The sequence below is a fragment of the Drosophila takahashii genome, chromosome 3R (genome assembly GCF_030179915.1).
Source record: "Drosophila takahashii strain IR98-3 E-12201 chromosome 3R, DtakHiC1v2, whole genome shotgun sequence".
NCBI classification, from domain to species: Eukaryota; Metazoa; Arthropoda; class Insecta; order Diptera; family Drosophilidae; genus Drosophila; species Drosophila takahashii.
The window spans coordinates 36,804,220-36,831,813 of NC_091681.1; the positions used below are offsets into that span (position 1 = coordinate 36,804,220).

General features: G+C 40.1%; 3 protein-coding genes across 3 annotated transcripts; all 3 read right to left on the minus strand.

Moving 5' to 3' along the window:
• Positions 1–7,529: 7,529 nt before the first annotated feature.
• On the minus strand, positions 7,530–8,337 carry LOC108065542 (uncharacterized). The gene is made up of 2 exons (XM_017153554.3): positions 8,089–8,337; positions 7,530–8,031 (listed from the first exon to the last, which is right to left on the minus strand). Exons 1-2 carry the CDS (start codon positions 8,288–8,290, stop codon positions 7,895–7,897), a joined length of 339 nt encoding a protein of 112 aa, XP_017009043.2. The 5' UTR covers positions 8,291–8,337; the 3' UTR covers positions 7,530–7,894.
• A 62-nt stretch (positions 8,338–8,399) lies between these two features.
• On the minus strand, positions 8,400–9,759 carry LOC108065533 (variant surface antigen A). The gene is made up of 2 exons (XM_017153543.3): positions 9,429–9,759; positions 8,400–8,967 (listed from the first exon to the last, which is right to left on the minus strand). The coding sequence occupies exons 1-2, from the start codon at positions 9,654–9,656 to the stop codon at positions 8,596–8,598; spliced, it is 600 nt and encodes a 199-aa protein (XP_017009032.2). The 5' UTR covers positions 9,657–9,759; the 3' UTR covers positions 8,400–8,595.
• Positions 9,760–24,491: 14,732 nt separating this feature from the next.
• Positions 24,492–25,844, minus strand: LOC108065588 (dynein regulatory complex protein 9). Its single transcript, XM_017153614.2, has one exon. It carries the CDS (start codon positions 25,842–25,844, stop codon positions 24,492–24,494), a length of 1,353 nt encoding a protein of 450 aa, XP_017009103.2.
• Between the last annotated feature and the right edge of the window lie 1,750 nt (positions 25,845–27,594).

The following is a 27,594-nucleotide window of genomic DNA, read 5'->3' on the forward strand; positions in this document are numbered from 1 at the left end:
TCGAATTTTTGCATACACAGATGCAGAGATAAAATTGAGCATATCTCATCTCTGTTTGTTGTTGAACACTCTTATGTAATTGAAACTGGATTTCTGCAACTTGAAGTTGTGGTTTCAAATTGTCTTTGCTTTGGCTTGACTTGGCTTCCATCTAAATAAATTACTCGAAATTCTTTGATACTAATTAAAAAAAGCTTTTGAAAAGATTAAGGATTTGTGCAATGCATTTGGATTGCGAGTTGTGTAAATGAAAGCACTCAAAGCCAAAAGCCAAGTGCGGAATAATTTGCCAAACATTGAATGGCTTGTCTCGAGATAAGAGCTAAGGATACCAGGATAGAAGGGGGAAAAGGGAAAAAAGGATCCTATAGGGATGCCTTCAAGGACCAAGGACAACCGCTCAATCAAGCACAGCTATCTAAAAATCGCTCCATCTTCGAACCGGCGGGCCGCTTAACCCCAAACGAATTGGATCATTTGCAGGCTATCTAAATGTTGCCGCTGCTTCTGCTTCTGCTGCTTTTGTGGCGCAACAAAATACGGCACAATAACACTTTGACACAACATTGTCATAACTCTTTATAAGGGACAGGCGATGCGATGGGTGTTGTGTTTCCCCTATATTCTGTTCTGTTCTGGGCAATATAAACAATGGTTGAGCTCTGCCCCTAAACGATTGCTCGTGGCTGCCATACAAGTTGTATTTTTCAATATTGTTTTTCCATGTGATTGAAGCACAAACATTATTAGCATACTCTCCTTCTCGGCAACTTGTTCGCCCCTCGCAATCCGCATCCCTTTGTCCACCCAACTAAACAGCCAAGCAGCATATATATCTGGGTATATAGTTCCGTCTACATTATGCAAACATACATCAATAACCTAGTACGTTGTAATGCACTTGTCTCGGCAGGCCCCCAAGTTATCCCTATCCCTATTCCAAGGCCCCAACCCCCCTTCAGTTCCCATGGACAGCTGCGGCAATATGTTGGCATTGCCTTCGTTGTCTCTTCGACGTCGGCGGATGGAAAGACGAGGGCCAGAAGGCTATGCGGATGTAATGGAGCCATGGCTGAGCAAAGTATGGCTGAAGGCATTATTGGAACAAATCTTTTTGTCTTCGCCTGCCTTTCGGAATGCCTTTCTCTTGGATACACAATCTCACCGCGTTCCCAATGCCACATTCGCAAAAAAAGTTTTTGAATTACTTACAAATCATTTCGGGAAATAATTATAATATTCATCTAGACCTTAAGACCTTTCCTACGATTTTTGTTTACTTAGATATTTTTCTTTTGTCCTTAAAAAGGATACCAAACTATTTTAAACTTTGATTAATTAAACGTATTTAAATTGTCTTTAAACTACTGAATTAATAAAATATATAGATACTGCAGAAAAATAATGGTTTTCTCAAATATAAAACGTTAATAATTTATTTCTCCTATACAAATTCTTTAGGGTAAAATTATAAATATTACAAAAATTAGGTTTACTATTTTCAATAATAATAATTAAATAATTGAAAAGTTTTAAAAAATCAATTTGAGAAACTCAATCTGAAACCATTACTTATTATGCCTCAATCTGTAAGCCACACACACTGGAATAAGTAGAGCATCAAATTGCCGCCTAATGGTAATTTGATGAAACTAATTTGATAACAAATTCAATTTGAAAGTGCCAAAAGTGTAGACGTTGGCCAAATGCATTTGAGGCCCCCGAGAGAGGCGGGGGCGTTGTGGGCGTGGCTCGGCTGAGGTTTTAACGCCAATGCAGATTGTGACACATTAGCACAGAGCACAGACAAACACCTAGGCGTACATACAACGCACAAGCACAGAAACAACAGCGGTGAGGGCAGTAAACAGCATACATCCTGTGGCAGGACTCATGTAATTTGCAAAAGTTCAAAGCTTAACAAACTGTTACGGGGAAAATGCAAATGGCAAATGTACTCGCACTAGATTTGCAGACCTCCCTCCGCCTTTTGCGATTGTGATTGTGTCTGCGTGAGTGTGCGTGTGTTGAGTCAAACAAAACGTAATTTAATCGCCCTGCAACAACATACACTCATTCAATGATTGAGCGCCACAAATGGCGCATTCCATGCCGTATACGCTGCGTATACGCAATGTGGGAGTGCTGGGCTCTGCCGAAATACGCATACGAAACGTGCAACCATTTCGGCAATTAGTGTGGCAGTTCATATATAATTAAGCTAGCTGCAGAGGAAACCCGGAAAGGAAACAGAAGTTGTAACAGTAACAGAAACAGCAACTGAAACAGAGAAAGAGGCAGAGGCAGAGGCAGCAACCGAAGAGTTAGCATAAGCAGCACCGGAAACGGAAGTTGACTTAAACATTGTTGGGTTTTTTTTTTATTTCAACAGTATATTCAGGCACAAACGCATGCATAATGCCGCGCAAAAGCCAGCTCAGCTGCAGTCTCTGCCTCTGCCCGCATCGCTGCCTGGCTGAATGCCCTTACACTGAGAAAAACTAATAAAAAATGCTAGGGTTTAAAAAAAAATACAAAATGTACACAATAAGAAAATTCTTAAATTAACAAAAAAAAATACCTATCTGCAAATAACATTCGTGGACACTTTAAGATTTACTTTTCTTGTCCGCATTTTAAACTAAAATAAAGCTTTAAGTCCAGAAAACCTATTGAAATGTACAATCTTAAACCTACATTTAGATTTAAGTGTAAGAACAAATTTATAAAGTAGTTAAACGATTTTTAATTTTTTTTTTTTTTAATTTGAAAAACGTAATCAAATAAAAAAACAAAAAAATAAAGTTTTATTATATGGTAAAAAAATGTATATTTTATTAAATTTTAATAAAATTAGCCTATGTAAATTAAACACTCAAGAGGAATATTTATATTTTCACACACAAAATATTGTTGTTAGAGTATACTTTTGTATTAAAAATAGTTTTCTTTTAACAATTCACAAACGAATAATTTATTTTTACTTTGAGTAGCATTTTGCCAATATCCCAGTGTACACAAACAGGCGTCGCCCGGGGAGCCTGGTAGTTTGGTAGCCCGGCAGGGGATCCTGGGCAGCATCTTGCGCAGTGCCCAATTGATTTTCACGGTGGGACGGGCCTGAGAACAGGAACGAGAACGAGGATGAGGACGAACTCAGTCGGGCCTGTCTTGGTTGTCAACCGAGCTACTTTGGCCCATCCACGCTTGGCTTGGCACAAGTCAAAGCTAGTTGGAAGTCAATGCGCTTGAGTGCATTGTGGCCCGGCTTTATCTTCACTTTTCGGGGCTGCTCTGCTTTTGTTTTAGCGAAATTTTCGTCAAAATTGCAAGTTAAATAAGTAAGTACAAGGCACGCGGCAATGACAACGCGTAGACGTAGCCAAGTAAAGCAAACACAAAACGGCAAAGGAATCTGGAGTCTTGAGAATAGCATGAAGAAAAACCATCAACTTAATTTCCCGCTCAAGTCAATCCAACTTTTGTGCAATTTGCGTGACAAAATGGGGAAAGGAAAACCGAGCGAAACTGCGAAAAGAACTGAGTGGAAGCCACAAAGTTTGATTGCAATTGAGACAAATAGGGTAGCAGAAAGAAAAAAAATCTCCACACTACTGCGCCTGCCGAATAATAAATGTCCTGGCACCTTTGGCAAAAAAACTTTTGAGCCTTTGATGCGAGCATGTGATGCATTTTATGGATTTCCGATGCTCTTGCCCTTCTTTCAAAGGGGTATTTCATGCAGCTCTGCATTTAATTGAATTGCCAGCAATAAGCAATGGCACACACGCCACAGGACTTTTTGCCAGGCACTTTTGCCAACTTCTTTGTCGCCAAAGGACACGGGACAGGAAACTTTGTGAGAAATTCAAATAATATACCCTAAGCTATATATATCAGGTGTCAAAAGGATAGACGAAACTGTCAATATGGGTAGATGCAACCTGGAGCTTGCTATTATTGCATCCGAGCACAAAGGCACCGCCAAAACCACGACTAAAAAGAATTCCGAAAGCTTAATCAAATACGCATGCTCATTAAACTTTTTCAATTTAAAGCCTTTGGGTGTCAAGTTCTGCGGTCTCGTGCGTCAACTCATTAAAGTTGCATGGCAACAAAGTTGCCAAGTCACCTCCGCCTCCTCCGAAGCCCCCAAAAAACTCCCAGAGGGCTGGAGCTCCACTTGAAAACTCAACTCAAGACCAAATGGCATGTCATAAATTTCAGCCACAAAATGTATCTCAGCATGCGAGGAGCAACAGTGGCCGGTATACAATATGCAAATGAAATTATCGAGCCCATCCTGGAGGCAAGAGCAACGCATTAGGAGAGTTCCCCGGAAAACCCTGGCCAGAGTGTCGGAGTGGTCGGAATAGAGTGCACATGTGGCCCCGACCTCCGACCAACGAAAAATATGGTCCAGCACTTGGGCCACATGCAAATACATCGGTCTGCTCTTCCGAAGGAGAATTAAAAACTGAGATGTTGGCCGAGTCAAATGGGAGTGGCTTATGCCAATGAAATCACTTTCGGTTCGGCAATTGAGAGGATTGCCTTCAAGGAGTAACGAAAATTGCTAGTTTGCCATCATCTCGCCACATGCAGAAAAAAGGACCCAAAAATTAAGAACTGAAACACCTTATTCTGCAAATGGGGAAATGGGAAATATTTCTCTGGGAATTGGAATTATTACTATGATGAATTTTGGCAGTCAAATAAGAAGTGAAAGTCAAAGTAAAAATCATAAGGATTAGTTCCATGATTTCGAAATTTAACGATCATTAAAAATCAGTCACTAAAGTGCCCCATTTTTTTTGTCATAAGTATAGATTTCTTTTAATATTAAGACTTTTTCTTCAGTTTGCTTAGATATATTATAGTAATTAAAAAATTAAAAAATAAGCCTAAATATATTTTACTGTACCTATTTAAAAGTAGTTATTAAAGTAAATAAAAATATGCCAAACTATTAAATATATTTAAAATTTTGTATTAAAGTAAATAAATAGCATCGTAAATATTTGAATGTATTTTAAAATGGTTTTTATTCCACCTGCGAGCCCAAGGATCACCTGCTGATGTCACCCTAATCGCATTTAATTAGAAAACGCAAATTATGCCACCGAAAACTGGCACTAGAACCCGCCAAGTTGGCATTTGGCATGCGGCCGGGTCTTAGCCACAAACTCAGCGTTCAGCATTCAGCATACAGCATTTGGCATCCAGAATCGGGCTGACACGTTGCCGCACTTGCCCGGCTTTTAATGAAATCGCATAGCATATGCTACGACGAGTGGGCAGGGTGGTTAGTGGGTGGTTGGGAGGGTGGTTTTGGGTGGCTGTCACTCCCACACACACTCCCACACTCACCTGAAGTTTTATTTCAGCCGGGGTCAGGTGGGTCAGGCCGGCAGTCAAAGCTGACACGCACACGCACATATTTAGGCCGGGTCGAGTGGGTGGGTGGGATGAGCAGGAAACGGATGTGGAATGTGGAGTGTGGGGTGTGGGGGGTGGCCCTCATTCCTAGCCCAACTGTGATAAGAAAGTGTCAACACAAACGTGACAAAGCTACAAATGTTTAATTTTTATGGCTGTGCTCGTCGCTTGTCGGCCATTTGCCTTGGTTTGTGGGCGGTCGCTGGTTGCGCGTGCCTCGCCGCTTAACTCAACTTATTTACAGTTGGCCAAAAGGGTTCGAGTTGCCAGGCCACATTTGGTCAAGCTCTCTGCGCTCTTTTTGTGCCGAAAATCACGTTTTTACCGTAAACATGTTGCAAAGTTCGCGGCTGTTTTATCTTCTGGCATAGTTTTCCCCCGCTTTTCCAGTGGGCCAGTGGGTCGAGAACGTGTCGCCTGGCTTAGAGAAAAATGTTGGAGTTAAATATTTAAATTTAGTCCTGAGCATTTGTTTGCTTGCTCCTCGCCTCAAGTTAAATTAATTTAGTACACATTTAGGGGGTATTTAGCCAAGCTTTGGCAAATACACAAAAATCGCCGAGGAAAAAACTTAATTTCTATGCAAGTTTTTCGGCTTTGTTTGGCTGGCTAAAAATTTTAATGCATACCCAACAACCAACAGAGGCATAATGAATGTGCAGCAACATTTTTGATGGCGCCCGCTGACAACAATAAATTACTTTTGGCTTTAAACGAAAACCATTAGCATAAAACTTGGCAACAGCAACAAACAGCGGCCACAACAGCACAACCAGCCAGGCCGACAACACATCCTTTTAACGCGGATATGCGGATACTAGGATACTAGGCGTATGCGCAATATTTGTCTGGCTCTAATTTTAGCCAACAATTTGCCAGCACTTACATGATTAAATTGCAGCCTCGAACGCTGCTGATGATGATGATGGGGCTAGATGGCCGGGATATACCAGTAATGGTGATGTGATGGGAAAAGCGGTGGGTAAAGCTATGGGGTAGGGGTGGGAAAACTTTTCAAATATGCGAGTCTTTTAATTAACTTGCCGGCACTTGTGAAGCTCTCTGTGTTTTAATATATTGTACGAATATTCCCTCTTTCGACCCTTTTTACTCACTTTTTCATCTTCGTTTTTTTTCGCCCAAGCATGCTTTTATTAAGCGTTTCATAATTTCATGCAGTAAACTTGCTAATTGCGCCGCCTTGCTTCCTTTTTCCTCGGCACTCAACTTCACTCTTCACTGCTACTTCCACTTCCACTCCACACAACTCAACTCAACTCGTTTCGCTATGCCGCCCTTTTTGGCCAGGCCAAGAAAGCTGCCAAAAAAGTGTGTATAAAATAATAGGAAAACATGGCAAAGGACAGCCAAGGAGCGCAGTGAAAGCCAGTGCGAATTAGTTGCCCCAAAGTGTTTTCCGTTTTTAATATTTCCTTGAGACTTGGGACTCGACTTGGGAAAAAGTTGCCAAGGAACAGGCAAGGCATCCCGGCCACTTTTGGAGACTCTTGGCCACGGCTCGTCGCTTTTCTGCCGCCTTTCGGCCACTCGGTTCACTTGCTCAATTTCCGCTTTTAATTAAATGAACATTAGGCTGAGCCAACGAAAAAACCAACCACCTGATGGCATTTTCCCGGCACTGGCTGCATTTTACATTGCATTACAGAGATCGCCCAAATTGCGCGTAAATTGCATGCAGTTAGTTTTAAATTTTAAAATTAATTTTTAGCCCTTATTTGACGCTCTCAACTGAACTGCAACGAACTGGCCTTGTGTGTTTGTTCATTTTAATAGCTGTTAATATTTATGAACTAAAAGTTCAAACAACAAACAGCCAAATAGAGAGCCAACTGTTGTCGATATTTAACGATGCATTCGGTGGGGGGCGAAAATGTGTGTGTGTTGCCAGAATGAACTGGCTTTATATTGGATCCCAGCCAGACCTAAACAAACAGCAGGCGTGAATTGGCTCATAATTATTCAATAACAGTTTATTTAAAACAGACCATTAGGACTTCATTGATGAAAATTAATTAAGAGCAACGATTATTCAAACACCCATAACAAATTTTAAATTTACACGACAGGCACTTGAAAAGCGAACCAATCATATACAGGGTATATTTCCGACTTTAGGTATTTTTTCGATTTTTATGTCAACTGTTCTGGATGATTTTTGGTAATTCCTTCTTTTGGTTTGAATTTTCTGGAAGTTTTGGCACAATTTATGGTATTTCCTTTTTTTTTTGGTCCACAATTTTATAGAGTAGGGTAGATATGCTTAAACTCGATTTTCTGGAAATTTCCGTTGATGAATACACAAGCGTTTTTAGCCTGCTGAAACGTGTTATGAATAAATCATCTCGGTTTCTCTAAATATATTTTAAAAATCAATAAAAATTCGCACATTAGTCTACTTAAATTAGGATATAAAAATCTAGAATTTCATGATCTATCATACGTTCTGCACTGGATGGTATTTTTTGCCTTCTCTGGCATACAAATAAATGCACAGCAAGATAAAGCAGTCCAAGGCAATAAGCAACTTCAGTAAGTTTAACTGCATTAATTGCATGCGCACTACTCGCAGATCTATAAAACAGCCAATCCATTAGGTAAAAATATGTAGGATATGACCAACCAACTCACCATCTTCTTGTTGTTGTGCCTGCAGCAATTGCAGCTCAAGTTCGGGCAGCAAATAATTCGATTCCTGGTCTAGTGTCACCCTGAAATTCACAAGCTGATCGGTTATATCCAGGGGATTATTTCCAATAGCAGCTGGCAGGCAAAAATCCAGCCATTGGATCGTTAAAAAGAGGATGCAGAAGGAGTTACTAAACCGAGACATTGTCGATCAACGACTGATGAGGGAAGAACTCTTTATGAAATGCCCCCGAGTCGAGGTTCCCCAACATTTGCGTAAATATGGAAAAAATGAACACACGCTCTGCGAGAAATGTTGTTACTGGTACTTGTATTTATATACACGTTGCTTAAATAAAGTCAAACCAGCCATAAAGCAGCTGAAAAGCAAACAATGACGAGCAATATCCGATGCGAAGGTTAGGCGACAGAATTTCTTTTTGTCAGGGAGCTGAAGTTCTTGTGGGTGGGTGTAGCTGATATCGTAGTTAAATCTTCCGATTTCCTGGTTTATTTCCCTTTCTTCCCTTTTTTCCCTTTTTTGGTGGATTCCTCAGCCGATGTTTCTGATTCCGTAGTTGATGTAACTTCTGTGGTGGATTCGTCAGTCGATGTTTCTGCTTCGGTACTGGAACTGGTGGACGTATCTTCTGTGGTGGATTCCTCTGTCGAAGTTTCTGATTCCGTGGTTGTAGCCTCTGTTGTGGATGTATCTTCTGAAGATGTTCCTGCAGATTCTGTGGTAGTATCCTCTGAAGATTTTTCTTCTGATTCGGTAGTAGTTGATTCTTGAGTACTTGATTCCGTCGTTGAATCCTCATCTTCATCGCCATCCCCATCGCCGGAGCCGGAGCCGATACTACCCAATAGATTCATAAATCCCTGCAATGAAACAAAAGTTCACAATATTTTAAAACTATTTAAAATTATACAAAAAAAAATTATAAACTTCTAGCAAATGTCGTACCGTTTTGAAGAATTTAAAAAGTCTGTCTTACGCAAACAATATACAGAACAATATTTGAATTTCTAGAACAAAGCATTTAAACCTCAATACTAATTTCTAAATTAAGTGGCCCAGAAATCTATTTACCAAAAAGTCTTCAAAAGTGAAACACAATTTTAGAGAAAAACCAAACTTAAGTCAATACCAATTGTCTAACAACTGAACAGCGAGATTTTTTAAATATGTCTCTTAAGCAAACTAATAAAGATGTTGTACATATATTTTTCGCGTGGAAAATTCCATTTCTAGTAAAAGTTTTAATCTTAGTTTTCGATATTTATCTCGGAAAATCTAGAACTTTTCTTAAAATGTCTACGGAAATCGCTTTAAAATTTACCTTCATAAAGTGGTTCACTATACCGCCTAACAGATTCGGCGGTGAGCCCGTAGATTCGGCTGTTTTATTGTGACTGCTGTTGTCTCCGAGTCCAAAGATATCCATTATTCCGCCTAGAATATCATTGCCGGCTGAATCATCTCGTCCCGAAGGCTTTAGAATATGATGCAAGAAGCCATTGGCATTGGCCAGACAGCCAAGCAGGCAAATCAAGATAATCACTTTCATTTTGATCACTTTTTTTCTATCCTACAGCAACAAGCAGATGTGATCTAATGACTTGGAAAACGCGGATACAATTCGTTTTTGACGGCGCTCTCGAGCTGATTATACTCAATAACCCTGAATCTAATTCAATAAACGGCTGTTTAAATATCTCAAAAGTCAAAAGAACTCACATCGTTTGCTGCAGGTGTGCGCTTGAATCATGAATGAACCGTGTCATGACATAAGCGTTCTTAGAAAAATATTTAATTTATAACATGAACGTGATCAAACATTTATGCGCCATTACCTGTGCAAGAATAGAAAAGTAATACACGTTTCAACTTTGGTATTTTCAACTCTAAGAATATTTATGACTTCTAACGTTTAACATTTTAATAAGTAGTTTTCAAGGTAAATGGTTTTGTTTACTATTCAAAAGATTTCGGGTGAAAATAAAATGCTTAGAAATATTTATAAGGATTTATTTATTTATAGAAGGACAATAGTACTCCTAATATCATTTATAATATTATAATATTAAATAAATATCAATATATCAATTTACTTATAAATACTCCAAGCTACATTATTGAAAATGATTAAAATAATTTAATTTATTTAACTATTAATTACAATGATGTCAAAAATGTCATCAATATCACTCCAGAATTTTATTTACATTTTATTTCAGCTAACGAGCATTAAATTCGATTATTCCCTGTCCTCAAACTCCTTGAGGCTGCTCTTTGATCACCGCTGAAATGGGATTTTCCAGCAATGTGTCATAAAAGCAATGCATTTTGCCGTGATACTCCTCGCAAAGTCGGACATCTAATTGGCCCTAATATCGCTGTCATCCGCACTGGCACCCCACTTGCACTCAGCCAGCATTATGGCTTTGATCTGACTTAGACATATGCCCAAGATAATGGCGTTGGCGTTGGCAGATGCACTTGGGGTGTTCGTGAGGTGTAGGTTGTGCGACTCTCGAGCGCATCGAGTTGTAAGCGGTAGAAAAGCATATCAAATGCATTCACGAGCAGCAGCGTTTTAAATTACTCACAACGTTGAGAGGACGGGATGATGACTCAGTCAGTTTGGGGGGAGGATATGGATGTAGAGTGGGGTTCACCCCATTCAAAGGCGATGTGTGCGAGTGAGTTTCAATTAATATGCAGCAATTGCTTGCTTACGCCTCGGTTATCTACTGCCACCTAATTGTTTATTTATGTGCACTTCCCTTGCCATCTAATTAACTGGGTGCAGCATGTGGATTACCTGTCATTTCCACCCGTTGTTGTTTATCGCCTGTTTCAATTGATCAAATTTGCTCGAGGAAATCAAGCGTCCGCACAAAAGCAGCTCGCAAGTAGCAAGTAGCAAAGTAGCAAGGACCTAATAAAAACGAGGATATGGCAGCAGAAACTAGCAGTCTCATCATCACTTGGCCCCCGCAGCCTGATCTATGGCACTGCAAGTGTCACATAAATTACAAGCGGAAGCATCAAAATGCTGTCAAATGAAGAATGGGGGAAAGCTGGGTGGCGGGAGTTGATTTGAGTCGCGACGAAAAGGATTTTCATTGCCGTATTCTGGTAGATAGTTCAACTTGCAGTGCACAGAGGAAAATGAAAAGAAATCAGGTATTAGGCAAACAATTTTAATTTAGTGTGACCATAACACTTAATGAACTTAGATTTTGCACAGTCTGACCTTGCCTTTACTAAGAAGGGGTAAATTAGGAACATTTGCAATGAAAACCATTGATTTGAACCAATTTTCTCTCTGTACCGCTGCTTGGCTTGACTTTGGTTCGGTAGCTTGGCGTTTAGTTTTCGCATTGGCACTTTGTCTTCATCAGAGACGACGAGCGGTGGCCGCAACAAGCTCATCATAGCCATCGACGGCCGCATCATCGTCATCTTCATCGTCATTCTCATCGCTGTCGTCGTCGTCGTCGGCGTGCTCCTACATAGCTATAAACATCAATTTAGCAACGAAAATTGGTTTTCAGATAGCTTCCACACACACACACGTACACTTCTTCAGCTGGAGAAAAATTGTTTTTCGCTTTAAGTGACAAGCAGTGAGGGCGAACTGACGACAACTTTGTCGATGTCTTCGTTCCCGTCTTGTTGGATTGGTGTAGTATTCCCTTTTTTATTTATTTGTTTTGCTTCTTTTTAGGGGCTAGTGAATTTCGTCATGTCGAGGCACCCGTGTGGAAAATAATAAACCAAGAGCAGAGACACTGTAAAATAAAAAGTATTGCCCCACTTTCATCGGTGACTTTAACTAGCATATTTCAAGAGCCTGACTTTGATTTCGAATGCGACATAAATAAATATGTATACATATCAATATTGCAGCATTTCGGGGCGACATTGAGACGAGCTGACCACGCCCATTCATGGCCATAAATTTATCATTGCATAACCGCAGGCGCATGAATAAGACATTCGAGTTGTGGCAAATGGAGTGGGAAGAGTGGGTAGCCAGCATATATTGATAATGATTAGATTGATTGAAATTTTAATGGCCGAGTGAGGCTCTAAGCCGAGACGTAAAATGCCAACAGAAGCTGTCATAAACCACAAATACAGACCACTTCACTGCTGAAAGCGTTGAAAGCGAAAATTATTTAAATTTATTCTTCGCTCGAAAGGGAATAAACGAAGTAAAAAACGAAGACGACCGAAATGTGGGCCAAATGAAATTCGTTCAAAATGTTATGCAAACCTCAACAAATTGTCATTAAAAGCGGCAACCAGACAGGACTTGGCTATAAACAGAGCCGCCATTTGACCGTCCATATTTATGATGTGAACGACAAGACAAAATGGACTTCCGGTCGGCGAAAAGGGGAGGCCATGGAATCCCGGCTCTTTGCATTTTAATAGACTGACCCAAACGCTTTTGGAACCACATGCAGAACGCGAAAACACAAACGCCTGCACATGTGTGTGTATATTAGCCGGGGGTATGAAAAGCATTTGCAATGCAAATTGGCAAAAGTTTAAAAAATTTATGCGGCTTTAATGGCACCTGGCGTCTGCAGACCGGACCACGGATCCAAAAACCAGACCACACCATACAACACCACTGCAACCAAGACTATTCCAGGAAATTATATACTAAATAGCAGTATAATTTTTTTGGCATTTGTGCTGCTCATTTTTTGTTTTTTTTTGCCTTCTACTGCCGTTTTTGTCGACTACATTAAATGCAAATTTATGCCTATTTGCTGCAAGAAAGTGTAACGGAACCTTTCTGTTGCTAGCTGCTTGTTAAACTCGCATAAATTTCGCTGGCGGCTTCCCATTTCGCCTGACACTAAAAGGATAGTAGCACCAGAGATGGTAAAGGATATGTTTGCCAAGGTGAGGTACAAGTTAGAGGGGGGAAATATGAAATACTTTTTGGTACAACAAAATTATGTTTAGTCTGAAAATATATCCTTAGATTTTTTATTACAATATTAAGACACAACAAAAAGTACAAACTACTAAAGCAACAGAAATACATAGCGTTTTGAAATCATACTTTTAGACACCTTTTTAAAATTTATTTAGTAAATCAAAAATGTATTTTTGTGGCATTTTCACTGCATATAACATATTTTCCAATATAATTCCTAAAGCTAATTTCCTCCTTTCAGTAAAAAAAAAAATATTTTTCGCCGATATACAAAGAGTACAATTAAAATTCAACTCCAAAATTAGGTACCAATTTTAGAATATAGGTACAAGAACTACCTCCCACCACTGAAAAAAATCCCATCTTACACCCAACTATTGAGCGTTTCATCAAAGGCATGGGCGTGCCTTAAGGGGGGTAAAAAGGCTAAAAAAGGCTAAATCAAGGGATTGGCAATGGCTAAACTATGGCAAACTATCGCCACTTGCATTGTGCATTCGAGCATTCGAGCAATGCTCGCAACTTATTGTTGTTATCGCTCTTTGCACTTCTTTTGACTTCTTTTGGCTGCCACTTGGCAGGCGGCAAACTCTTTGGAACTTGGCTAAGTAAAATTTATGTGCATTTCTTGTTTGGGCCTCTTCTGTCCCTTTAGTGTGAAATGTGCCAAGAAATGTTTGGTTTTGTCTCTCTGGTTTTTTGCTCTCATAGGCGCAGCAGCGGCAGCAGAAGTTGCATTGGAAAAACGTTAGCTCCAAATAATTAGCCATTAACAATTGGCCCAAGAACGTCTGTTGCCAATTTCCTTTTTGGGGCCATCGCTGTAAAAGTTTTACCCTTTATTGTGCCTGGTTTATCCCATCTTGAGTTGCCCTGGCAAATTGCTGCCTTGCTGCACTTGCAACTTTTTGCCTGACGCGCTCAATAAAACGATTTATGCTACTTGCCCCCCAAAAACTTGGCGAACTTTCGGCCAACATTTGTTTTGTCTATTGCCTTGTATCTTGTGGCATTTCTGGCAGCCTCTCTCTCTTTTGGCCACTTGACTTGGCCTAAACTCTCCAACTTATTAGTGCAGTTTATTCACCGACTCAAGAAGCTGCGTGCGGTTTGTCTTGTGGGCTGCGCATAAATCTCGGCGGGGCAACTTTTTGGACACGGCCAGCAAATAAACACCCGGGGTCATAAATCAGGGGCAACATGGCCAACATGACGTGCAACATGCACCGCACAAAAAAAGCTGCATTCTGATGGTTTGGCCACCCGAAAAAAGAGGCAAATCGAAGCTCCTTGGGCGTGGCTAATGCAAATCATCCGGCGGCGGCGGCGACAACAGCTGCACATTTTAGCTCAAATTGGCCAGGCTAACTTGGCAAATTCATGGTGCTGCAATGCTGAACGCCCCTGCATAATTTATCATTTATTTGGGCTCATTACCCCGTTACAGAATATGAATAATAAAACGGGTAGCGGGTTAAAAAATAAAACTGCATTGCTAATTGAAGGAAATTTGAACTGCACTTAAAGCTCGATGTCATGTCAACACATTTTGAGGCTTTGCTTTCGGGGAAATTGTGCAACGACCTGGATTATATTTTGCGGGCTTGCCACCCGCTGTTCTGCTGAACAATCGTTGTTCGATTTGTGGCACCTGCTACGTTTTGGCCACCTTTCAAACTGCAACTCATGTCATGTGTGACAAAAATCGAACATTGATGTCATTGACAGACGCAATTTTGGCCAGCAATTGTAATTGGTTTAGGTCCGTGCCAGCAGTTGAAGCTGCAGTTCCAGTGCCAGCCAGTTCAGAACATTCGTTAATTAACATGTTCGTGGCTTTGCCGGGATGTAACTGGATGGGATGTAACTGGATGTCCCTGCCCTGAAGCGAGCTTATGTCAATTAGGGTGGACCTTTGCCGGGGTAAGTGCAAACCTAACAAATGATTTAAAACAATGTATTCGCGTAATATTACGTGTATAAATGAAAACACATTTTTTAAATTTATTTACACTTCTATTGTAATTATTGTAAGTACATATCTCTATACTTGTAATTATTTTCCATAGAAAATATATTTTAAACCATATCTAAATTATGTATAAACACTTCGCTTAGGTGTTCTGCGTACAAATAATATAGAAAAAATACTATTTATTTTTTTAACAGTGTAACACATGTTAATAATTTTTATAAGTGACTTGAACAAAAGAATATTGAACAAAACCTCTACATTAATTCGTTTTTTTAATCCGTCCATCCATAAATAATGAAAATTCCTAGATTTTTTTAGAAATTAAAGGCGGGTTTCCAGTTTACTTCTGAAATAGCTCCAGTAAAATCGAGGTCCACTCCACTGTCCACCTTCTATGCAAAACTCCCACCGTTAAGCGAATCATTTTGCACGCGCAATGAACTCATCGCCGGCGTGGACTTAATCAAATTTCGCAGCGAAAAATAGCTTGGAGAGCAGCCGTCCGTTTCGAGCATTTCCGGCACGTTTTTTCGGGCGGACGGAATCTTAGCATACTTTGGAGCGCACTTTATTGGCCAGGTTCGGTGGAAGTGGAATCGGGTGGGTGGTTCCTGTTAAATGGAGACGAGGGCCCACGTTGACACACTTATTTAGAAGCTGGCCACGGGAGTAGTTCCATGGTCATCTCTCGCTCGGTTTCGGTCGGTGAAGGTTCCAACCCGTCCCTTCTTGGACCCCCATTTAATCTGCTCTTTGTGCGTCGGGCTTGTTGCACGCTTCACGCTCGCAATGGCACGCGGCGCATAAATCAATGGCAACGATCTTTACGTGCTGCCTCAAAGTTTCTCGTTCAGCATCCGCCACTGCTAGAGCACTGAAAGAAAACTTGGGAATTTAATTCTACAATTTCTTATGCAACATAATAAAATACTGTTTTCGTCAAAATAAAAAACAATTTAAATATAATAACTGTATAACCATAGAAAATAAATCGAATCTTTTCCTTTTATTTTTTATTAGGAGTATTTATTTATTTTAAAATTTAAAAAAAAATGTTATGGTGTCTAAAAGTAGGCAACATTATATTTTGGTTATATTTCCAGCACAGTTTAAGGCACCTTTATAAAAGATTTCGCAAACATTGCGTTTCTAGCGTTTTAAAAACAAATAAAAATTAAATATATTTGTTTTCAGTCCACAAAAACCCCTTCTCGTCACTTTTTCCACAACCAACACTCACGCGCCTTGCAATCTTTATTGCACATTGCGGCTTCCGGCTGGCGGCTGCCGGATGCGGATGTGGACGTGTGTTTGTGTGAGTGTGCGCTCGCTTATTTGTGTTTGTGTTTGTGCCTCATTTTAGTTGAGAAGGCGGCATTAAAATGCATTTGGCTTTCAATTTACTCGCACTCGCGTAATATTTTCATTAAGTGTTTTCTTCTTAGTCATTTCGCCCACGTCCTCATTTCGCTCATTTTGCCCATTTTGCCCACCCGCACCCGCACTTAAGTACTCTAAATTGTTAATGAAATGTTAAATGGCTCAGAGTGGCCGAAAGGAAAACACAATTCGACGCCTGCTGATTGACCGTAATGAGCCAGTTACGCAACAATATCCATTAATAAGTAATTAATAATGACCTCTGTGGGGCACTGGGGCGCAGGTGTTTGCCACATGTGGCATTAATTACCCCAGGCAAGGTCAATTAACAGAGGAGAAACAATCACAGCTCTTGGGCTAATTAGAAATGTGTCTCTGAGTCTCGTAATCTCGTCTTCCACTGAATTTTGGGTCAGGACTGCAACCGGAAACGGAAACAAATTCATTAATTTTAACAGCCAGAGAGCAATAACAACGAATGCGTTTTAAGTGCAGGAATGTAAATTGGTAAGACCCAGAAAAAAGAAACCAGCTAACAGCAACTGAAGTGGAACGCACAGATAGACAGCTGTTGATAACGCCCAGAGACCATACCAAAACCAAACCAAACCGAACAGAACTCACAGCAGACACAAACATGTGTAGGATTGCCAAATCCTCTGACTCCATATCCCCACACCCCCGATTCCAAAATATACCATCTATATAGCATCCTGCATCCTCCTCCTCCGGCTGCAAATGCGCTTGTCCCATGCTGATCCCTTTAGCTGTTGAATTGCAAATTGTTTGTATCTGGCGTCAACAATTTGTTTTTTGTCTCCGCTCGTAAGAGCCTTATGTCGGAGTAATGGCAACTATATGATATAGTTTGCCAAGCCAGATTATTAATGTAGCTGTGCACCGAGAGCCGGTAATGGCAAGCTCTTCCCCTCTAGATTATCAACTTGGAAATGATCAGGAACAAGGTTTGAGCTGTTTGCTACAATAAGCCCCTTTTAGTTATGGGTTCTTAATAAATAATGGAGCAAACAAATGGATTTTCACATAAGAAATACACACAAAAAACAAAACAAGCCGGGATCAAATTGATATGCGCATGGTAAATCTCTGGTATTTATATGCATATTACCATGGAATACTGGTAAATTAATATAAGATAATAATAAATGAGGAAGAAATACACACAAAAAAACGACAGGGTCATATCGATATTCGCATGGTAAATTCCTGGTATTTATACACATATCGTTTTTATCATGTTATACTGGTAAAATTGATATTAAATAATAATAATTTGAGCATTCAAAATAGTTCTGGTTACTATAAGTAGTCGTATTATCTACCTTTTCTGTCAACAAAGGGCATTCTGGGATCGTTGCGATCTAGATCCACCATCTTTTCGGTATTTTTTTCCAGCTTTTTTTACGCTCGCTGACAAAATGTCCACCCATCTGTCACGGCAACCGGCAACAACTTTCAGCCAGCGGGCAGGCATCAGCAACAAGCATTCAAAAACTTAATTTTTTTCTCCTGTTTTTTTTTTGCATACCCTACATGCAGCAATTTGTATGATTTCCAACTGCAGTTTTTGTGGATGCGTTGTTTGTAGGTTGTCAAATGCGTTTTTCCCACTTGTTTTACAATTTTTGTGGAAGAAACAAATTTGAATGCGCAGCAAATGGCAAATGAGCAAGTGCATTGTCAGGGAGAATTATTAAATTGCAGCGGCTGGAGGAAAATGGATAGGAAAATGGCAAAATTGGTGGGTGGGTGGAAGGAGGAGTAAAAAAAGAGGAGCAAGTGCCGCTTAATGGTCTGGCCATGTCGTTTAATTTTTGTTTTTCCTTTTACCCCTTTGGTCGCATTTTGCTGCATTGTGCGCTAAATACTTTGACGTCTTTTTATATTATGCATTACATTTTTGCTGCTCTTTTTGTTTGCTTTATTTTATTTGTTTGTTTCGCCCGCAAGCATTCGAGCCATTTGCATTTACATATGCGCATTGCTTGCTGCAGATTGTATTTAATTAAAATTTGTTGTAATTCTAGAAATGGCCGGGAAAATGCGGAAAGGCCATAAAGCAGCCCTATGACAGCCGCCCAGCAAGGACAGAGCTGATTTAAGTGCGTGCATATGTAGATATACCATTTCGCTTCGATTTTCCCCCTCATATGGCACATGGTAAATAATGAATGCCCAAAAATGCAGTAATTTATCGCCATGTTTATCTGCTACTCATTACTAGGCAAAGGCAGAGGCAGAATCTGCATAAATATCAAATGTAGCGCATGAGTAAAAACCCATTGCAAAAATGGCGATAAGCAAAATTCAGTTTTGTTAATGGCTTGGCCAATTCAATTTGCCGTTTTGTGCCCTGCCGTTTTTGGGACGTTCATCAATTTCGTTTGGCAAATGCAAATAGCCAAATGATAGGCAAATATTTATTGTGCCCCGCATAATGAGTGAGAAATCTTGTTTTGGCAACCAAGTCAGGTACTGTGAATAGTGCCGAGGGCAGGGACCGAAAAAGCAGGCCAAAAACATGACCAAAAGGGAGTAACTTCCCATCATTCCGTGCATTTTAGTTCAGTTTGCATGCAAAACAGCATCCTCGTAAGCATTAAAACTAATGCGCCGAAAAGTAGACTATTAAAAATGTAAAGTCAACTTTATTAGCTCAAAGGAAAATTGTGTCATTTGTATGTCTGCGAGTGTGTGTGTGTGAGAGCACTTGTGTGTCTGAAGTTTTAGGATACATTTTCAGAGATGTTGTGTACTTTTCTCTACGCAAAGGGGTGGAAAAATATCAGAAATTCAAATTTTAAGAAGAAAAACAAATATAAAATAAAGTACTGAGAAGAAGGGTAAAATGATAAATATTTTTTATGTTTTATTATTCTATATTTTCACAGATGATGGACACACATTTATGGAGAATCAGTTAAAATGGTGGTAAAAAATAACTGAAGCCCTTAAGTTTTCGTTATAAAAATATATTGATATCTTTAGCACCCTGAAAAGATTTAAATAATCTTTCAACTATATTTTAAACCAATATTTTTAGGTTTAATGCGTAACTTTTGCTACATTTCTTTCCAATTAGATTATTATTTCAAATATTTTTCCCGTGTGCATTCGTACTTTAAAGGGTCAGCCATATTTATTTTCTTTTCGAGTGAGTTTCAGGTTTGCTTAAGCCTTAAAAAATCATTTCTTATCTTTGGTAAATTGAATATCGCATCGCAAGCTATATATTCTATCCCCATTCGCCAGAGCCGCTGGCAACGGCCTCTCAATTGCCAACAAAGTTACACAAACAAACACACCGACCTCCGAAAGTATACATTCGCCTGCAAACTAACACATTAGGCGGCGTTTCCTTTGCCAAAGTTGCTTGACTTCGCTTTTTGGGACTGCTGTTTTTGGGGCCGACAAACCGGAGACGACAACAGCAGCAACAACACAACAAACAAATAAACTGACAGACACTCGTTTCCGTTTTCAAACAAAACAGACGCCATATTTAAAATTCCAAACGGGGCACCCCGGCAATATAAGCAGGCAAACAAATGAAATAACACAAAATTGCCGTTTGCTAAAAACTTTTGCTTTGCTTTTTCAAGTTATTTTTTTCTCCATTGCCATTTTCCATTCGGGATTCTGAATTCTGGCTGGCTGGCTGCTGCCAAAACAAAGAATTCTATTTAGTGAGCCGTACGTTGATGTGGACAGGTTCATTGAACGCGATTTTGGATTTTACTCGAATGAGCATAAATTTGACGCTTTCCCATGGGGACTCAAACTAATTGTGGAATTATGCCAAACGATGGAATTTGCCAGCGCGCATCGAGTATCCGCTCGGAAGATGACAGCCTTTCGGATTGTTTGGCATTTATCATCGCATCATCATGGTTGCTGCGAAAGCAGCCCAAAAACTTGCTGACCGGTGGCCGTGACTTCCGTGCACCAGAAATGGAATGAAAGATTTATTCCAGATTCGCATGACGAGATAGTGTGTTGTGGCAATAGCACAACAGCGATGGCACAAAAGACACGTAGGCCAATAAAAATGCCATCCTCGTCGTTTGCTGGGCTCCACAACTGAAGTTGTATATTATGTTAAAATGATTTGTGTGGCCAAATTGCTGTTCAGACGTTGCACTAATTTCATGGGAAATGTAATGAAATGCATGGGGAAAACAATCAATAAAAGAATGGGATAAGTACAGTAAAACTTCTAGGCTATAGGAAGTAGTAACATTACATTTTGAATTTTTAGATGTAGGGTTTTGAACAGGGACCGTAAATAACAGTTATTTGTGATTTTTATTTTAAAAGGCCTACTGAGATTTGTACAAGTTTTTATTAACAATTTAACTGGTTTTTATGCACTTTATAGACATGAACAAATAACAGTTAATTTGCTTTCCAGATTTGTTGAAATGCATATACTTTGTGGACAAGAGTAAAAAGAACGTTATTTTTGACGTTTAAAACCAAATATCACAGTAGTCTTTTTAAAATAAAAATCACAAATAACTGTTATTTACGATCCCTGGTTTTGAAATCACTTGTAAATGTCAAAATAGGTGCCTAAAAAGATGCAGTGAATAAAGGACTGAATGAATTTATGTCAGTTTTAAGCTTAAAATCAATTGTTGTTATTTTTATTAGTTTGACCTTAAGTTTACCCGTTTTAAACTTCTGATATATTAAATTGTGATTTAAAAGCATTAAAAAAATATTATAAAATTGGAATTCGGAATATAATCCATTTTAAAATATATTTGCTTTCAATACAGAGTAATTCCTGAGGGTATTATATTTCAAACATCGCCTAGAAGCGAGGGGTGGGAGTTTCACAATAAAAAACCCTTCCATCAAAGGATTAGAAAAATCTATAAAATCGCTGGGCCCGTCAGAACGCCACCCATACATGCCAATAAAATATTTTATCAAACGTACGTGCTGCTATTAGTCTTCTCCGACTTCCCCGCTTTCCAACTTCCCCAACTTGCCCCGTCACATGTACGCATATCAAATGACTGCGTTGATGTGTTGAAAGCCCGGGAAAGACGGGAGTTGAGTTGCGTTGAGATCGGGTGAACGGATGTGCCGGCGGGGCGGTCAACCCTTTTTTACGGCTGGTCAGCGGAGCACTCTCACATTCCGGATGGCTCCGGTTCTGGTCTCTGATTATGCGTCGTGCGGCCATAAATTTATATTGAAAGACGTGCGCTGTTAATCAAATTAAAGTGTTTGATTAAATTTTAAATAAAACTCCCCAATCCACCAGCTGACGCCGCAGCTGCAGTAAAAGCTGAAAAATGAATATAAAAAAATAATGTGAATGAAAATGAAAATTAATTTAAGAACACGTGGCGTATGCGCTATAATCAATTTATGAATTATGCGCAAGATTATTAATTAAATTCTGTTGTTCTGCGGCGAAGCGATAGAGCACTAAAAAGGATACCCATTTAAGCCCGGTGCTAAAGAGAATTTCGAAAACGTGTCGCAAAGTACGTAGATATTCGAAGACTCTTTTGCCCACTTTAAAGCGCTTAACGGGCCAACTGAAGTTAAATAACAATTTCACTGCTCATTAACCCTAATTTGTATGTAAATTTTTCGGCTGCCCCGGTTGGCCCTTTTTTCCCGGGCCCACGGGTATTGCAAGGGCGCCCCGTTTTAAAGGCGAACTCTTCGCCATTTTGTATGTTTTAAGTAACGCACATGACACGGAACGCAGGGAGTTACTATAGCCTTGGAAAAGGGAAATGGTTTGGGGTGGGAAAGGGGAGCCTCCATTATGGAGCAGTCGCTTTCTTCAAGTTGCAAATAGTGCGGGGCATGCAAAGTGCAGGAAGCGAGAAAAGAGTTGCTTGTTTGGAGCTGGCCTGGCCAAAACGAGCAAACGAGAGATGGCCAGAGATAGCCGGGAAAATGAATGGAAAATGGGAGAAAATGAGTGGAAGATTGTTTGTCTGCTGCCCTCATTCTCGCTTACTCGTTTCCTCGCCATGCAACTGAGCTTCATCTTCCATTAATTCATCCGCCATGGTGGCCAAACAATAGGCCCGCCATTCCACGATGGCCAAATTTTGGTGGCTGGTGCCGAAAATGGTTCACTTTACTTTTTTCAGAATTTGAACATTTTTCTTTACTACTTAGTGTGTACAAAAAACTCTCGCCAAAATATTATTCCAAAAAAAAGCGTCCCAATTCGCAAAGAAAAGTCAAGACAAGAAATACTTTGAAAAATAGTGTTAAAATTAATTTCTAAAAATTCCTTTTAATTCATCTAGTTTTTTATTTTTTTACTAAATATAGTATAGTAAATATGGTATAGTGAAACAATAATCATAAACCTATATTATTCATCATAATGCAAACTAAAATTTTGAAACTATTTTTAATAAAATTCCTATCTTTACAAATTTTTTGTAATAACTTGTAAAATAATATCGGTGCAATCTTAGATCAAATTGGTGTCTACTAGCCGTTTAATTAATTTGTATTTTTAATTGAAAATGCTGCTCTCCCTCTGAAATTGGCACACATTTCGGCACTCGAATTTTTGTTCACTTTTTGGTACGCTTTTTTTCGGGTAAGATTTTTCGTTCACCAATTTCGCGTCCCAGTGGCAACCGGGCATTTCCATTTTTTTTTTTTTTTTGGTTTGCCCAAAAACGGACTTTTGGCAGTCATTATCGGGATGTTATTGTTGCGAGGAACCGACTGAACGGGCGGAGTGCATTAAAACAAAAGTGAGTGCATGTGCAGACACTCCAATCGCCTCGCAAGGACATCGCTTTCCAACTCTCCAACTGGCAAACGGCAAACAGGCAAACAAGAAATGACAGCAATGCAGCCTTGTGGCATGCAAATTCAATAAATTACGGCAACGACCATTAATTATATTTTAAATTGCAATGTCCACACTGGCACACTAGTGGGAAAGTTTTATTTTGCTTTTGCTTTTGTTGCGAGCCCCTCTTTTTGCATTCAGCCGGGCAAATTGTCGCAGCTTATCTCCTCTGCACGCATCGAAAACAAAATGTGGCTGCCTCACTGCCACATGGCCACGCCCCCTTAGGCCGCGGCCGCCCATTTGTGTTGCCAATGAATGCGCCGCAACAAATAAACCACTTTTGGCCATTCCCTGGCACAAAAGATAAATAAATGCGGAAAAGAAAAGGGAAATAAAACAATGCAACTCCAGATGCAACTTCAACTTTTGTTGGGTCAGTACTACAGTGGAACTCCCTCTGTGGGGTTCCCCCCGGTTCTTAAACCATTATTATCGCCCCGCGTAAACAATTCTCGAGTCGGGCCTGTTGACACTGGCAGCAGCATGTCATTAAGGGCGACTCGACGTCAGTAGCCAACCGCTGACGTGTTAACTGCAGCGCGTCCAACTTTTAATTGGTTTTAAGTCACAAGTTAATTTCCATAAAGCAAGGGAAAGCTCGCAAAAAAACCGAGCAACAAAAGAACACGGAGGGAAATAAATCAAAAATGTCGTAAATGTCGAAGCAAAAGGGTTAAAACTCGATTTTAATTTAAATTTTTTAAATTTTAGCACGAACCAAAAATCACAGAAATTTATAGGGATTTTTAATCATTTGAAATTTAAAGATTTTCAATCAAATTTTAATGTGACTCTTGAAAATGTCATGAATATAATTATTTATTTAAATGATATAATAGAAACTAAATTCAAAATCAAGAGTTCACTTACAAATAGTTGAAAGATTTCAATTTTGGTTCATTAAATGGTTACATTGTTTTAAATACTTAATACCAAAAATATTTGTATTAATGCCAAGGTGTTTTTGAAAAGTTCACATATAAAATGTAATATGACTTTAGTTTTAGGTAAATATTTACTTATAGAAAAATAGAGTATCGCTCCGAAAAAAGTTAATTAAAATAATCAAATACAAAAGTATTACATAAGCATTCAATGGTTAGAAATGAAGTTTATTAAAATTTTCTTATTTGTACCTAATATTAAAATATTATGCTTTTATCTATATACAAAAATTACGAGTATTTTTTTTCATTTCCCGCAGTGTCTCCTATTTCTTGGGCTTGCCTCGTTTGCCGCGTTTGGGCTTCTTCTTAAAGGGTCCCAGACCGCGTCTTACCATGGTGCCGCGCCACCAGGCCTGCAATCTTACGGCGCACTCGATGCGGTGAATCTGAAGGTCCAACAGGCGCTGCTCCTCGGCCTTCTGGGCGCGATACTCCCGGACATAGGTCATCCGTTCCTCGTAGATCTCCTTGTGCTTTTGCAGGAGCTTCTTCTGCTCGAGGATGCGCAGCTCCCAGGCCTCCGCCTCGCGATCCACCCTTCGCATCTCGCTGACATACCGCTCCTGCCACTCCTTGATTTTCGAATGCAGTTCCAGGATTTCCCGCTGGCGAAAGGAGCGCAGCTCGGCACTCACCCGCTCCTCACGCGCCAACTTCTGTTTAATGTCCAGGATATCGCGTAAATAGGCCCGTTCGGCATTTTCACCCCAAATGGTTCCCTGGGCCAGGCGACCCTCCTCCCAGCGTTGCACCAAACTGTACTCGAGGTCATTGACCCGCGACACGCAGCGCAGCTTGTACTTGGTGTCGGCTATGCGCTCCTCAAGATCCTGCAGCTTGTCCTTGGTGGTCCGCTTCTCCGTCTCGAGATCTTCTCTTAGTTGCTTTAGTTCGTCCTTGGATTCTTGGAGTTGCTGGGCAGCCTGGGACTCCTCGCTCTTGTTGCCACCCAAGGCAGCTATGGCTTGCTTAAGGTCCTCCAGACCTTTATCGGTTTCCAAGGTTGCCTCATCTTTGTCAGCTTCCAGGGTTGCCTCATCTTTGTCAGCTTCCAGGGTAGCCACTTCCTTGTCTGCTTCTTCGAGATCTACATCATCTTCAAATGAACTTTCCTTTTCATTAATTTGCAGATCCATAATTTTCATATCATCATAGTCCTGGGAAGTGACTACTTTACTTGCCAATTCCTCTTCCTGAACATCCTGACCCTCCTCCTCCTTAAAATCTAGATCCTTTTCAATATTTTTCTCTGCCAATTCCGGATCATTCATGGCCACTTCGAAGATCGTTCTCAGGGCATCCATATCCCTTTCGAATTTCAGGGCATTCAGGACATCTTCGTCCAGCTGATCGGCATCGTTCTCGTTTTCGCCCAGCAGAGATTCGAGTCTAGGAAGGACCTTGCCCGTAATAAGGACTCTTTCCGGTTTCTCCTGCTCCCCCAGCGACGAACTGCGTCGTCGGCGCAGGGAAGCGGGCAGCGTGAGTGGTTTCCTGGCATTCAAACGCTGTGAACGCTGTTGCAGAATCAGCTGATTCAAGGTGTTCCCATAGACGGTCAGCAAAAGGATGCGTCGCAGTTCCTGCAATTGCTCCGCCGTGTGTCCTGCCGACATTGCAACTACAAAATACCAAATACCAAAGACAGAATGGTTAAAAGTCAATCCCTGGCGAAAGTTCACCCCGGGCAACTGTTGCTAGGATGTGTGCTGTAGTTTATAAATGTTTGGCTTTGGCTTTGGCTTTGGCTTTGGCTATGAACTCGGATTTTACCTCCTCGCTCTTAACTTCTGACTCATGGAAAAATGCTTGGGTTCCAGGACCTTCTGGCTTGCATATTTCATTGCTGTCATCGTCCTCGTGGCTTACGTGCGAAAATGCCCAACTGACTGCGTCAGAGACCCCTTATTGCACAGAAATCGTTGAATTTATTTGCCATCCTCGCCGAGTCCTTTTCCTTCTGTATCTCCGGCTCTGTATCCTTGGGGTTCATTCACTCCTTTTCGGGGCCATGCAAGTATGCGTCTTCGCCCTGGGCGCTTGGCTTATATGTTTAACCCAATAAATGCCGCGCTGATTGCAAGTTAAATTATTGGCGCGCACAACTCCAGACCCGCATTACAATTAAATTATCGCATTAACCGCAAAACCTGCACGCCGCCAGCTCTGCGACTCCGTTCACTCGGACATTTTCCCCATTTTCCCAGCATGCCCGCAGCGACAGGGTTTAAAAATAAAATAAGTACAGGGACCTCTTTGGCATTTGCAGGAGATGTGGTAGTGGCACTCGATTACCCTGGGCTATAAACGCAGAATTGTAAAGGAAATTTGGTTGTCTGTGAAAAAGTACTCATTAAAAATTAAAAGTAACAAAAATATATTAGTAACGATGAACAAAATTATAAAATAAATTTCAAAAAGTTTAATTAAATACAAAAGGTTCTTAAGTAATTGAAATAAAAGGTTTTCAAAGTTTTTAAACACCAAATTTTTTTTAAATTTTCTAAATGTATTATAGGTAGCATATTATTTACATATATTAAATAAACATTTTTTAAACATATCAGAAAAACATTTATTTAAAATAAAATATTTTCAGATGCGAAAATAATGAAAAAAGAATTTAGATAAAACAAAATTTATTTAATAATATTTATTTCCAGTATTTAAGTTTAATTTAAGGTCGCCTTTACATTTTACATTATAGACAAACATTTTATATTAATATTAATGATATTTTATTTTTAGTTTTTATTGTTTCCTTTCTTATTTATAGATTTTAGTAACAAAATAATTTATTTGGCGTCCCGAAAATCCCTGTTTTTAGAAAATAGCAAACAGTTCCTAAGTCCAATACAACCTCTCATTAAATAGATACTCGCAAAGGTCAAATAGCCCCGATCTTTTGCGAGGGTAATAGGGCGCTTTAAAGGCAAACCGCCGAAAGTGGTCAATGCACCGGGCGGCAGTGTCTGGCGAATGGGTCGTAGTGAAAAATGGCAAGGAGGACATTAATTTAATGCCCGCCGATGTCTCGCGCACACACGCAGAGATAGCGAAAGAGACGGCAAGACTGCGAGGAGAAAGAGACGGCACGGGAGAGAGGGAGGGGGACAAAACGCACACATGGGGAGCAGAGCAGCAAGCAGTTCGCACTTGGCGGGCTCTTCTGCTTTCAGCTGCCATTATTTTTAATAGACTCGAAAAGAAAAAGTTTTCAGTTTTCTACTTCATTGACTGCAAATCGGCAAAAGAAGCGCTCTTCGGGTCGCCATTCCCATTCGCCGTCTTTTAAGGATGTTAAGGATGCCAGCCAAAATTAAGTGCCCCCAAAAAAGGACGCTGTGCAGCGCCTGATAAGCACTC